This window comes from Colobus angolensis, unplaced genomic scaffold (genome assembly GCF_000951035.1).
Source record: "Colobus angolensis palliatus isolate OR3802 unplaced genomic scaffold, Cang.pa_1.0 Scaffold1, whole genome shotgun sequence".
Lineage (NCBI taxonomy): Eukaryota > Metazoa > Chordata > Mammalia > Primates > Cercopithecidae > Colobus > Colobus angolensis.
The window spans coordinates 1,592,616-1,607,453 of record NW_012110918.1 but is presented as its reverse complement, the minus strand read 5'-3'; the positions used below and the strand labels follow the sequence as shown (position 1 = coordinate 1,607,453).

At 38.4% G+C, this 14,838-nt stretch overlaps 1 protein-coding gene across 2 annotated transcripts in view; it reads left to right on the top strand.

The window, feature by feature from the left end:
- Positions 1-14,838, top strand: part of CEP112 (centrosomal protein 112kDa) — a 567,477-nt gene that overhangs the window by 93,729 nt on the left and 458,910 nt on the right. Inside the window, exons 7-8 of one of the 2 annotated variants that reach the window (XM_011944093.1) lie at positions 3,398-3,445; positions 3,696-3,773. The exons of the other annotated variant lie outside the window; for it this stretch is intronic. Of the exons in view, the coding sequence (XP_011799483.1) occupies positions 3,398-3,445; positions 3,696-3,773 (126 nt within the window). The remainder of the gene's footprint in view (positions 1-3,397; positions 3,446-3,695; positions 3,774-14,838) is intronic. 2 annotated transcript variants of the gene reach the window in all.

Below are 14,838 nucleotides of genomic sequence, written 5' to 3'. Positions count from 1 at the left end.
AGGCTGTATCACTGTTTGCCTGTATTTATAGCTTTTTAAAAAAGTGTTTCCTTCTGCTGGCAGGTCTTGATTTTGATTTTTCTATTTTATATTATAAGTTTTTGTGGATATTGGATTCTTTTTCTGTTCATGATTATCCATTAGATTTTTCTGAACAAGTAATAGCCAGTGACTGTGTGAGAAGTGGTAGTGGGTGGCTTACTTTATTTCTTGGTGGCAGTCCCTTGTAGTCCCAGCTACTTGGGAGGCTGAGGCAGGAGAATGGTGTAAACCCAGGAGGCAGAGCTTGCAGTGAGCCGAGATCACACCACTGCACTCCAGCCTGGGCGACAGAGTGAGACTCCGTCTCAAAAAAATTAATTAATTAGTTAATTAATCTTAAAAGAAAAGAGTTGTACAAGAGAAAAAAGATAACTGTAGTGACAGTTTATTACTTTATTTCCTCCTCTGCTACACTGAAGTTTAATTTCTTTAACAAACGGTGCCTTTTGTGGTTGTTAGCCTGGCTTGTCTTCTTTTTTTTTGAGATAGAGTTTCGCTCTTGTCACCCAGGCTGGAGTGCAGTGGCATGATCTCAGCTCACTGCAACCTCCGCCTCCTGGGTTCAAGAGATCCTCCTGCTTCAACCTCCTGAATAGCTGGGATTATAGTCACCCGCTACTACGCCCTGCTAAGTTTTATATTTTTAGTAGAGACAGGGTTTCACCATGTTGGCCAGGCTGGTCTTGAACTCCTGACCTCAGGTAATCTGCCTGCCTTGGCCTCCCAAAATGCTGGGATTACAGGCGAGAGCCACAGCGCCCAGCCATGGCTTGTCTTCTTTTGATTCTTTGATTCTCTCTTGTTTCTGTAGGGCCCTTATCTTCAGCTGCTTTTTTCTTTCCCTTTATCATGAACAACCTTCCTTCAAAGGTGTTTCTCTCTACCTCAGAAGTGATTCCTTCCTAGAACTGCCTTTCTGGTTTCTTCATAGTTTCCAAGCTCCTCCTTTTGTGCCCATCTCTGGCACTTTGAGCCATTAAGTTTTTTTGTGTGGCCTGCCTAAGGTAGGCCACTCTTCTTTGACAGGTCATTGTTTGATGATATTTAGTTCCACCACTACTAGGACCCTGAGTACTTTCCTTTTTTCCCCCGTGCTACCACTCTGGTTTGGCTCAGGATCTAATTCTGCTGATATGGTATCTTTATTTAGCCACCTACGTGTTAATCCAGGGATTTGTATTGTCTTTCTCCTTTTTATGATGTAGTCGTGAATGATGGGCATTTTTATTTGGTCTCTTTATCAATCTGTATGGGTCTTTGAAGGATCGGGAGAGACATTTAAATTCATACAGTTGCCATTACCTTTTAGAAACTGGCGTTCACATGAAAGAAAATTGTTTTCTGTATTTCCTTTAATCTAGATGCTAAAATAATTACACTTTATATCCTGTCTATTGCTATACTCTTTTTACGTTTTACTTGATTACATTCTATCATAAATGTTATGACTTCTACATTTTTTGATTAATTGATTCTTCATTCACCCTTATCTTTATTGTCAAATTGTGTGTGAATTGTTCATTTTCAAGAATTATTAACCATAATAAATAATTTGGGGAGCTTTTTGAAAACACAATGGGATTTTGGAGAAGTAGAATCCAGTAATTTATATTTGAAATATTTATCATTTGATCCTCATAGTACACTCTAGAATGTTAAAAGGAAAACCCTAAAGAAATTAAACTGAACAGAGTTTAGTGAGCAAAGAATGATTCATGGATCAGGCAGCCCCTGAATCATAATAGGTTCAGAGAAGCTGCAGCACTACTGGATGATTGAAGATTTATGGACAGAAGAAGGATAGTGACGTACAAAAAATGGAAGTGAGGTACAGAAACAGCAGGATTGGTTACAGCTCTGCTTTTGCCTTATTTGAATCTGGTTTGAACAATTGATTGCCTTGGGCCAAAACTCAGTGAGTGGCACAAGAGTAGGCTGTAGTCTGTGTACACATCCAGTTAGGTTACAGTTCACCATGTATGGAGAAATTAGGCTGAATTAAAAATATATGAGGAGGCAGCTTTAGGTTAATCTTAATTTAACAAGGGTAAGAACCCCTACCCTAGGTTGAAGTGATGGTTAGTGTTCATATACTTTGTGAGATTATCCATGTAGTAATTTGTGGGTTTGTGATATGAAGAAATTAGACTTTCATGGTAATGATTTTTAATTATTACTTTATTTATGAGTGAAATAGTAGAGATAACTATCAGTGTGTCTACTTCATCATATAGTATATTCATGTAATAAATACTTTATTGAAAGGCTACTATACATTAGATATTGTGCTAGGTACCAGAGATACAGAACTGAGAAGACATCCCTGTACTCCTTCTGTTCAAAGAGAGAGATGTGGAGACATACTGATAAACACTCAAAGTATTACATAAGGGCTATGAGAGAGTGGACATGGGATACTTTGGGAGCTGATAAGAAGGTGGAATCAGGTACAGGTTACTCCTTTCTCTCCTCTTGTTTCTTCCTTCTTTCCGAAGAAATATTCATTGGGCGCTGAGTTGGGTGTTAGGGATAGAGTGGTGAACAGGGCAGTCATGGTCTCTGCTTTCAGAGTCCACACTGTTTCGAAACAGGGAGATGCCAGATTGTAAAAGGGAACCAGCATCCAGGGTACTACTGGAGTAGTAGGAACTAAGTTTCCTGGGGAAGATGATTTTTAAACTGTGAGTCTTGAGTAAGTTAACCACGTGTAGAAGTTGGGGGAATGATCTTACAGGTTGCAAAGACTCAGACATGGGAGACTGTATAGTGCTTTTAAGTTAAAACCAGTTGTCTGATGTCCTGGGAATGTGGGGTATGGTGGAGATAGATGAATCTGAAAGGGAGATTTAGGGGGAGTCACAAAGGAATTTTGTGTTCTCTTTGCTATTGGAAAGGTATGTTTAAGGATTCATATACCAAATACATCTGGGAGTGCAGTGATTAAATTGAGACTCTAAGAACAAATAGGTATGTGCTTATAGGGTTTGGAGGGCTGGGCAGAGAAATTCAGAGGTGGACAGGCATGAGAACATCTGCCATGTTCTGGTAATATAAGGCACTGTGGATCCTGGGAGCATAAAATGTGAGGTGAAGGGTAATGGAAGATGAGAGTGGGCAGTTAGGCAGTGAGAGGATCATGTAGGTTCATTTTGGCATGCAAAGGAGTTTATATTTTATATTTTATTTGTAGGGAGCCACTAAAAATGTATCATACAATACCCATTCTAAAAATGAATTAAATATTAAGAAATCTAGAAAATATTTCATATGGCAACTTAATTCTGTATTTTATCAAATAATAATTAAAACTCCAAAATTAATAAATCCTTATTTTGTTTTATTTTTAAATTTTCAGATAGAAAATCCTCGATACCTGAGACAGAAGCCTATCCCAGTTTCTCTGGTATGTGAGAAATCCATTGGACTTTTTCTAGGGGCAGGTATTTTAAAATAAAATAATCACCAAGTTATTTATAGAAAATAATGCAGATCTACATTAGGAAAGATAATTGAATTTTATCACTTGGAAGTGATTTTTTCCTGCAATGTTAGTACTATTTTGGTATGGGCCGCAGGCAATTTAGGAGTTTTCTTTGGGATTAAGGATAAACCAGATCTCAAAACGTATTAAATAACTCCTGTTCATTCAACAGATGACACCGAAATTCAGCCTGAGAAAATCCAGCAGTTTCCATGATGATCATTTTCTCTCTCGAATACGTGAGAAAGAGGTAGGATTGAGATATTGCTGATAAACCCAATTGATAATATAGTTTTAATATTTTATATAATCTAGGTTTTCAGGTTTTAGTTAAAATAATGGTATATTCTAGGAAGAGGTTACATTTGAAACAAATATGAAATGTGATGCATGGTAGGCAGGGTTTGTCTTTCTGTTTTGTCTTTTGTTTTTTGTTTTTTTTCTAGAGATAGAGTCTCTCTTCTGCCCGGCTGGAGTGCAGTGGTACGATCAGAGCTCACTGGGATCAAGCAGTCCTCCCATTTCAGCCTCCTAAGTAGCCAGGACTATAGCTGTGCCACCACGTCCAGCTAATTAAATTTTTTTTTTGGTAGAGATGGGATCTTACTGTTTTTCCCAGGCTGGTCTTGAGCTGTTGGCCTCAAGCGATCCTCCTGCCTTGACTTCTCAAAGCATTAGTATTACAAGCATGAGCCAACCATACCTGGACAAAATAGTATATGTTTACTGTGTACAACGTGATGTTTTGAAATATGTACACATTGTCAAATGGCTAAATTGAGCTTGATATATGAATTACCTCACAGACTTATCATTTGTTTTTGTAATGAGAATACTTAAAATGTACTCTCATAGTGATTTTTGAAATACCATCCATTGTTATTAACTAAAGTTGCTATGCTGTACAATAGATCTCTAGAACTGATTTCTCTCATCTAACTTAAATTTTGTATCCTTTGACCAGTATCTCCCAACTCCACTCCTTGTCGCCTGGCCTCATAACCACCATTTTTTTACTTTTGTGAGTTCATCTTTTTTGGAATCCACGTATAAGTGAGATCATGTAGTATTTGCCTTTCTGTGCCTGGCTTATTTCACTTAACATAGTGTTCTCTAGGTTCATCCATGTTGTACTAAATGACAAGATTTCCTTCTTTTTGAAAACTGAATAACATTTCATTGTGTGTGTGTGTATATATGTGTGTGTGTATATATCACATTTTCTTCATTTATTTGTTGATGGACACTTTATATTGATTCTATATCTTGGCTATTGCTGCAGTGAACATTGGGATGCAGATAGCTCTTCAATATACCGATTTCATTTTCTTTGGATTTATACGTAATAGTGAGATTGCTGGATCATATATTTCTATTTTTGATTTTTCAAGGAACCTTCATGTTGTTTTTCTATAATGGCTGCACTGATTTACATTACTGCTAACACTAGGCAAGGGTTCTCTTTTCTCCACATCCCCTCTAATACTGATCTTTTTCCTTTTTGGGCCGCTGGGGCGCCAATATCCAATTCCTAGCCAGGAACCTTAGTCTGTAGGGGCTGGTCTGGCTGTTTTTGTTGATAGCCCTTCTAATAGGTGTGATGTGATATCTCAATATTGTTTTAATCAGCATTTCTCTGATGATTAGGAATGTTGGGCAGTTTTTCATGTATCTGGTGGCTATTTGCATGTCTTCTTTTGAGAAATGTCTCTTCAGATCCTTTGCCCATTTTAAAATCAGGTTCTTACCGTTGAGTTGTTTGAGTTCCATATATATTTTGAATATTAACCCCTTATTCAATATATGGCTTGCATATATTTTTCTTATTGTGTAGGCTGTCTTTTTACTCTGTTGTTTACATCTTTTTATATTTATAGAAAGAAATTATTGTTGCTATGATATTTAAACAATATATTATCTTCATACTAAAGATATAAGTCATTTCCACAACATTATATTATTAGAGTATTCTGTATTTGACTGTTTACTTACTGTTACTGGTGAGTTTTATCCTTTTATATGTATTTTTTTGTTATTCATTAGTGTCTTCTTCTTTAAGCATCAAGATTTCACTTAAGCATTTTTGTAAGACAAGTCTAGTGGTCATGAACTCCCTAAGGCTTTTTTGTGTCTTGGTACATTTTTATCTTTTCTTTATTTCTCAAAGACTGCTTTGCCACTCACAATATTCTTGGTTGACAGTTATTGTCTTTCAGTACTTGGAATATGTCATCTTACTCTTTTCTGGCCTGTAAGATTTCCTCCATGAAATCCACTGCTAGTCTTACTGGAAGTCTCTTGTATATAACTTGCTTTTCTCTTGATATTTTCAGAATCCTCCATTTGTTCTTTATATTTGACAGTTTGATTGTAACGTGCCTTGGTATAGTCTTGCTTGAATTAAATCTGATTGAAGACTTTTGACCTTTTTGTACCAGGATATATATATATTTCCCTCAATTTGGAAAGTTTTTAGCTATTATTTCTTTAAACTTTCTACACCTTTGTCTCTTTTTTTCTTCTTTAGCTCCTATGACTTGAATATTTGTTCTTTTGATCCTATCCCATATGTCCCGTAAACTTTCTTCATTCCTTTCCAGTCTTCTTCCTATTTCTTCTCTGACTGCGTATTTTCTAATAGCCTGTATATTTGAGTTTACAGAATATTTTTGTTTTGCTTGATCAATTTGGTTGTGAATGCTTTCTGTTATATTTTTCTTTTCATTCATTTTTCAGCTCCAGAATTTGATTTTTAAAAAAATTTCTCTGTTAAATTTCTCATTTTGTACACTTACTGTTTTTCTGATTTCGTTAAATTATTTCTCTGTATTTTCTTGAATCTAACTGAGCTTCCTTAAAACCATTAGTGTGAATTATTTGTCAGGCAGTTTATATATTTTCATTTCTTTGGGGTCAGCTATTGGGAGATTATTTTCTTTTGCTGGGGTTATGTCTCCTTGTTTTTTTATGTTGCTTGTTGCTTTATGTTGGTGTCTGCACATTTGAAGAAGTAGGAAATTACTATAGTCTTTGTAGACTGGCTTCATTTGAGAAAGCCAGTCACTATTCAGCCTGTCCAGAAATTCTGGGCAGGCTGTTTGGCCTATTGGTAGGCTCTCTCCTACAGTCCTCAGGCAGAGTCAGAAAGTGGGTGGGCCTGGTATCTTGGTCCTCATGTTTGAGCTTGGAGCCTGGATCCACTGGGTAGATGTGTTGTTTTGGTCCATGGGAGTGAGCTTGGAGTTTGGGTCTGTATGGTAAGCCTGAAATCTGTATCCACCAGGGCTAGCCTGAAGCCTGGATCCACAAGGGCTGACCTGGTTCTAGGGTGGGTTTAAGCCAGAATCTGCAGGGGCCGGACAGGTTCTGGGATGGGCCTGGTTCTTTGGTTCACTGGGACAGACGTGGGGCCTGAGTGTGCAGGGGTGGGCTTGGGTCATGATTCTGTAGGGATGGACCTGGCATCTTAGTTTCTGAGGGCTGGCTTGGCACCAGAGTTTATTGGGATGAGCCTGGACCCTGGGTCTGTTAGTCAGGCCTGGACCCTGAGTCTCCTGGAATGTGGGATCACAGGGGTTAATATGGATATTGGGGCCCCAGCGGCCAGCCTGGGATCTGGGCCAGAGGTGTTGACTGGGAGGCTGGGTGGGTCTAAAGCATGGGATTGTGTTGGTTGACCTGGCTCAGAATCCTGGGTTGTGCTTGGAGCCTGGGGCCAGATGGGCTGGCCTGTCATTGGGTATGTCTGGAACCTATATTCACATGGGCCAGCATGGAGGCTGAGTCTGTGGGTGCTGGCTTGATGACTAGGGATTCTGGGGGCTCGTCTGGTTCCTGGGTAGGCCTGAAACCTGAAGTTGTCGGGGCCAGCGTTGTGCTGTGAATAGTCTGGAGCACAAAGTCGCTGGGCCCGCCTGGCAATGTGGTGAGTCCGGAGACTGAGTCTGCTGGGCCGGCTTTGGAACCTGGGACTGTGGGATCTTGCATTGTGCCAAGTTAGGCCTAGAGGTTCAGTCTTGGGTCTTGGGAGCTGACCTGGAGCCTGGGGCTACAGAGGCTAGCCAGGAACCTTAGTCTGTAAGGGCTGGTCTCTGGGGTGGAGCTGAAGCTTAGGCTGCTGGGGTCAGTCTAGCACTAGGGTCAGTTTGGATACTGTGGCTGCTGGGATCAGCATGGGTCGGGGTGGACCCAGGGACTAAATCTACTGGGCCAGTCTGGAGCCTGGGGCTGTGAGATTTTCCTTGTACCAGGGTGGATTTGCAGGGTCAGTCATGGGGTACTGGCTGGGAGTCTAGGGCTGAAGAGTCCTGCCTGGTCCTGCGTTTTACTGGGACTGACCTGGCATTGGGGTCTGAGTTACGTCTAGTGCTCACCTTTCTTTCCTCCTCCCAAGTGGAGGGTCTCTCCAAGCTTTACTGTCTGGAGTTGGGGGAGGGGTGATGTGAGTATTTTAAAATCTGCAGCCTCAGACTGCAGAGTAAAACTGTCCTTTCTACATTCTGTGTTATGTCTTTTCCTATTTTGTGCTATATTTCACCTTGTTTGCTTAGCTCTTATGAAGGTATTTTTGTGCATGTTTATGTTCAAATTGATTTTTCTGTGGAGGGACAAGGGCTTGAAAGTCCTAGTCTGCCATCTTGCTGACATCAGACTCAGGGCTTTCTTTCTTGTGTAATCCCAGTGTTAAAAAAACTGTTGTAATAAAAGCAAATGACATTTTAAAAAGCAAATTTGGGAGTAATATTTCTTATACTCAGATATACCTTCCTTTGAGCTCTTGTTTTGAATTTCTTTTTCTAAAAATTGTCATTCATTAATTATAAAAATCATTTTGAGTCATTCCCAACTATTTTTCCTTTTAATTTTATTTTGTATTAATTCTTACTATTGAGGCTGCTTACCATAAAATAATTAAACGAACTGAAAGGAAGTGGTCACTTGAAAATTTTGTTGATGCCAACTTGGGGCAGGAGTCAACATACCAATGCCACCCACATATGTTTTCAAAGAAAAAACATTTGACTATCATGCATTGCATCAGAAATTCATTTTTAAATGTGTTTGATTTTATTTTTCCTAAATCCTTATGTTTTTGTTTTTCTTTTGGGCATACTATAAAAATATTTGAGGCATCATTGAGGAGTTTGCATTTAATCATAAACTTATTCCATATATTAAAATATATTCACTGTACATTTTAAAAAATAATCCTTTGTGCAATTACATAGTCATTTCTGACTTATTTTGATGAAGTTTTTTAAATCATATTTTTCTCCATTGTACAATATTTAAAAGTATCTGCTGATTTACCCCTGTGTAAAAACTATGTTAGTTTTGGCCGGGCGCGGTGGCTCAAGCCTGTAATCCCAGCACTTTGGGAGGCCGAGACGGGTGGATCACGAGGTCAGGAGATCGAGACCATCCTGGCTAACCCGGTGAAACCCCGTCTCTACTAAAAAATACAAAAAACTAGCCGGGCGAGGTGGCGGGCGCCTGTAGTCCCAGCTACTCCAGAGGCTGAGGCAGGAGAATGGCGTGAACCCGGGAGGTGGAGCTTGCAGTGAGCTGAGATCCGGCCACTGCACTCCAGCCTGGGCGACAGAGCCAATAGTTTCATCTATCTTTTAAATTAGCATGTCTAATTATAAAAGAAAGTATGTAGATTTTTATTAAAGACACTTTGGGAAATAGAGACATACGTAAGGAGGGAAATAAAATCACCTATAGAATCAACACCTAGAAATAAAAAATACTGGTAATATATTCCATGTTTTTTTCTTCTTTTCTCTGTGTGTTCTATAAACATACGTTTTTCTTTAGAAAATTGGTATGGCCAGGCATGGTCGTTCACGCCTGTAATCCCAGCACTTTAGGAGGCCGAGGCGAGCGCTCACCAGGTCCGGAAATCGAGACCATCCTGGCTAACACGGTGAAACCCTGTCTCTACTAAAAAAATACAAAAAATTACTTGGGCTTGGTGGCGGGTGCCTGTAGTCCCAGCTACTAGGGAGGCTGAGGCAGGAGAACGGCGTGAACCTGGGAGGCGGAGCTTGCAGTGAGCCGAGATCGCTCTACTGCACTCCAGCCTGGGCGACAGAGTGAGACTGCGTCTCAAAAAAAAAGAAAATCTTATGTCTACTTGTTTAAATCCCTTTTATTCAACATTAAATTGTTGGTATACGGATGAATGCTCTTCTGTTTTGAAGTTTGTTAGAGCCTTACATGTCCCTATAAAACAACTCTTGTGCATGTTCTCATCTAAAAATGTCTTTATTGTTGCTGGGTAATATTTTTAAAACCATAAATAGTATTCTTTTAAGTGAGTCAACTTTATTTAAAAATAAATATTAGCTCTCAAGTATTTAATCATCACTTTCTCAACTCATTCTTCAGAGATAATTATTGCTGAAAATTTAATGGGTATTCTCTTTAAAATTCTTAGGATTACTTCAGTCTTAAGTAAAATTAGATCATATACTACATATAGACCATTTCATTGCTTTTTTTTGAGACTGAGTCTCGCTCTGTCACCCGGGCTGGAGTACAGTGGCATAATTTCAGCTCACTGTAACCTCTGCCTCCCGGATTCAAGCGATTCTCCTTCCTCAGCCTCCTGAGTAGCTGGGATTACAGGTGTTCGCCACCATGCCCACTATTTTTTGTATTTTTAGTAGAGACGCGGTTTCACCATGTTGGCTCAGGCTGGTCTCAAGCTCCTGACCTTATGATCCGTCTGCCTCGGCCTCCCAAAGGGTTGGAATTGTAGGCGTGAGCCACCGTGCCTGGCCTATTTCATTACTTTTTGACTGACATATATATTCTGATGATTTTTTCCATATCAGAAATATCACCCCATTCTTATTCATAATTGCATAAATTTTATTTTACTGATATGTCACATTTTATTAAGCTATTGATGCATATAGGCCGTTTAGAGTATTTTTCTATAACAAATGGTATTTCAAGAATACCCCTGTCCATATCTTTGTGTATTATGTGTCTTTTCTTGCAGAATAAATTACGTGAAATGGAATAGCTCAGTCACAGGGTGGCACATTTACATTTTAGATTGACATTGACAAGTTGTCCTTAAAATAAGGTTATGTCTGCGTAGGGCTGCAGGCATGGGAGTGTGTGGAGTGTTGGCTAGTGGATATAGAGTTTCTTTTTAGGGTGATTAAAATGTTCTAAAATTAGATTGTGCTAATGGTTGTATAACTCTCTGATATATTAAAAACCTTTGATTTGTATTGTTCAAATGTTTGAATTTTATGATATATAAATTATATTTCAATAAAACTGTTAAAAAGGGTTATGTCTATTTAAGTAAACATTAATAGTATAGAGAGTCTCTTTTTCCATTTTGTTATCAATGCTGGAGCAATTTGCATGTTAAAGTATCACTTCTTTTTTATATGTCTTTCAAGTATTTTTCTCTGTAAATGTCTTTTGATTTATGCTACTTTTTAGTGTAGAGAAGGTTTCTTCTATTTTTAACTTTTTAAAATTAATTTTGAATTTTTGTGGGTACATAGTAGGTGTATATATTTGTGGGTTACATGAGATATTTTGATACAGGCCTGTAATGCATAATAATCACATCCGGATAAATGGGGTGTCCATCATCTGAGGCATTTATCCTTTGTGTTACAAACAATCTATACTCGTTTAGTTATTTTAAAATGTACAATTAAATTATTTTTTGACTATAGTCACCTTATTGTTCCAGCAAATTATAGGTCTTCTTCATTCTTTCTACTTTTTATACCCATTAACCATCCCAACTCCCCCGCTACCTTCCCACCACCCTTCCCAGACCCTTAATAACCATCGTTCTATTCTCTACCTCCATGAGTTCAATTGTTTTTAATTTTTAGCTTCCACAAATAAATGAGAACATATGAAGTTTGTCTTTCTGTGCTTGGCTTATTTCACTGAACATAGTGACCTCCAATTCTATCCATGTTATTGCAAATGACAGGATCTCATTCTTTTTAATGGCTGAGTGGTACTGCATTGTGTATGTGTACCACATTTTCCTTATCCATTCATCTGCTGATGGATACTTAGCTTGCTTCTAAATCTTCACTATTGTTATTAGTGCTGCAATAAACATGGGAGTGCAAATATCTCTTCAATATACTGATTTTCTCTTTTTAGAGTATATACCTTGGAGTGGGATTGGTGGATTGGTAGTTCTATTTTTATTTTCTTTTGAGGAACCTCCATTGTGGTTGTATTAATTTACATTCCCACCAACCCAGTGTGCAAGGGTTCTCTTTTTTCCACATCATTGCCAGCATTTGTTATTACTTATCTTTTGGATAAAAGGCATTTTAACTGGACTGAAATGATATCTCATGGTAGTTTTGATTTGCATGAGAAGTTTTCTTTTAAATAGTTGTATCTGTCAGCCTTTCTCTAGGCTTCTGGTTTTTATATTATGCTTAGAAAAGCCTTTCACCTTCCAACATAACAAAAAATTACCTCTTTTTTTTGGTCTGTTTAAAAATTTTATTTTTCTATTTAAATATTAGATCTCTTTCAGAGGTTTTGCTGTAAATGCTGATGATAATCTTTGCTGGTCAGTTCTTTTTTTTGTTTTGTTTTGTTTTTGGAGATGGAGTCTCGCTCAGTCGCCCAGGCTGGAGTGTGGAGTGCAGTGGCGCAATCTCAGCTCGCTGCAACCTCCGCCTCCCAGGTTCAAGCAATTCTCCTCCCTTAGACTCCTGAGTAGCTGGGATTACAGGTGCTCGCTGCCATGCCCTGCTATTTTTTTTGTATTTTTAGTAGAGATGGAGTTTCACTGCGTTGCCCAGGCTGGTTTCAAACTCCTGAGCTCAGGCAATCTGCCTGCCTTGGCCTCCCCAAGTGCTAGGATTACAGGCATGAGTCACCACACCTGACCTCATTAGTCAGTTCTTAATGGTATAAAATAAAAATTTAGGAGTTTGAAATACTTATATTAAAGGATCCAGTAAGTCTGGAGATAATTGATACCAATGTTGTACTGATTGTAGAGTTCATCTGTGTCATTGTATTAGTCCGTTCTCATGCTGCTAATAAAGACATACCCAAGGCCAGGTAATTTATAACGAAAAAGAGGTTTAATGGACTCATAGTTCCATATGGCTGGGAGGCCTCACAATCGTGGCAAAAGGCAAAAGAGGAGCAAAGGCACATCTTACATGGCGGCAGGTGAGAGAGCATGTGCAGGAAAACTGCCCTTTATAAAACCATCAGATCTCATGAGACTTACTCACTATCATGAGAACAGCATGAGGAAAATCTGACCTGATGATTCAGTTGCCTCTCACTGGGTCCCTCCCATGACACATGGGAATGATGGTTGCTACAGCTCAAGATGATATTTGGGTGAGGACACAGCCAAACCATATCAGTCATGAAGCATTTATTAAAGTATTTAATTTTGTTGAAGTTTTAGATAGTCTTAAAATATTTAACTAGCCTTTAGAAATGGAGCTATTTAATAAACTACAACTTCCATTTTAGATTCATAATTGTTCAGAAGATACCTTAGATGTTACATGAGTAAAATATGTAAAATTACTAATTGAATTAATGCAATCATTTAACCTAATTTACTAATTAATATTAATTTAATATTACTATTCATATCGAATTTTATTGGAGTTAAAGAATTACAGTGGTTTGTTTTGGTGGCTACAGATACACATATAAAATTTTTTTTTTTGAGACAGAGTCTTGCTGTGTTGCCCAGGAGTACAATGGCGCAGTCTTGGCTCACTGCAACCTCTGTCTCCTGGGTTCAAGTGATTCCTGTTCCTCAGCCTTCCAAGTAGCTGGGCTTACAGGCACACGCCACCACGTCCAGCTACTTTTTGTAGTTTCAGTAGACACAGGTTTCACCATGTTGGCCAGGCTGGTCTTGAACTCCTAACCTGAGGTGATCCACCATCTCAGCGTCCCAAAGTGCTAGGATTACAGGCATGAGCCACCGCACCTGACCCACATATTAAATATTTTAAGATATTCTTAAAAATTTTCGATTTATTTTGGACATATTTCTCATATGTTATGGGAAAACGTATGTTCAGTGACAGTGATCCTTTATTTTAACTGTAGCCTATCACTCACACACATACTTGGACTTGCTTGCCTTTGTAATTGCTAACACATTTTCTCTGATATCGACATCACAGAATTGTGTGACAGTGAGCATCATCAAGCAGTGGGTCTTTCTTTCTTTCTTTCTTTAGTAATCTGGAAAAAGGCTTTTTGACATTATGACATCTGGAAAAGTGTTTTCACTGAAAATGAAAGAAGAGACAACACAACAAGAAGAGGTCAATTTTCAGAGCAACTGTCAGTTTTCAGAGAACAGATGGTAGAAATGGCTCCTTTGGTAAAAGGCGAAGGATTTATACAATCTGAAGAGAAACCAGAGTATAAAATTGCTCTTTTTGTGAAATAAAATAGAAAATTTCCTTTGAACTTTCTTTTCACTCATATTGAATGTTTCCATCTATTGCCTAAAAAGAGATGTTGCTTCTTTCTTACATGCCAAGTAGGCCTTTTTTTTTTTTTTTTTCCTGAGATGGAGTCTCGCTCTGTTGCCCAGGCTGGTGTGCAGTGGCACGATCTTGTCTCACCACAACCTCCGCCTCCCGGGTCCATGCCAGTCTCCTGCCTCAGCCTCCTGAGTAGCTGGGACTACAGATGCTTGCCACCATGCCCAGCTAATTTTTGTATTTTTAGTAGAGACAGCGTTTCACCATGTTGGCTAGGCTGGTCTTAAACTCCTGACCTTGTGATCCGCCTGCCTCGGCCTCCCAGAGTGCTGGGATTACAGGCGTGAGCCACTGTGCTCGAAATTAGGCCTTTTTTTTTTGTCTATGAGTCTGTTAGTCAAATGTATAATTTAAATAACTCTAGGATAAAGAAAGCCACAGTTATTAACATAATAAATGAAAGAACAGGTATAGATTTCTTACGAAACATAGCATTCAGATATGCACAATGTCACATAATTTGACAAATAATTGTACAAAGGTATGCCATTGTAAATGCCACCCAGGCAAGAATTAGGTAATTGCCAATATCCTAAGAAGCCTCCTATCTGACCATTTGTAATCATACTCTCTTCTGTCTTTCCTAGAAGTAACCACTATTCTGATTTTTCTGATGATAATTTTCACCTATTTTTTTCATATTGATTTTAGCATTAATACCTGCATCTTTGAAAATTGAAATATTTTTATTTTACCAGATTTTGAACTTTGTATGAAGAAAACTAAACTTTTGGTTTATTTTTATTTTTTATTTTATATATT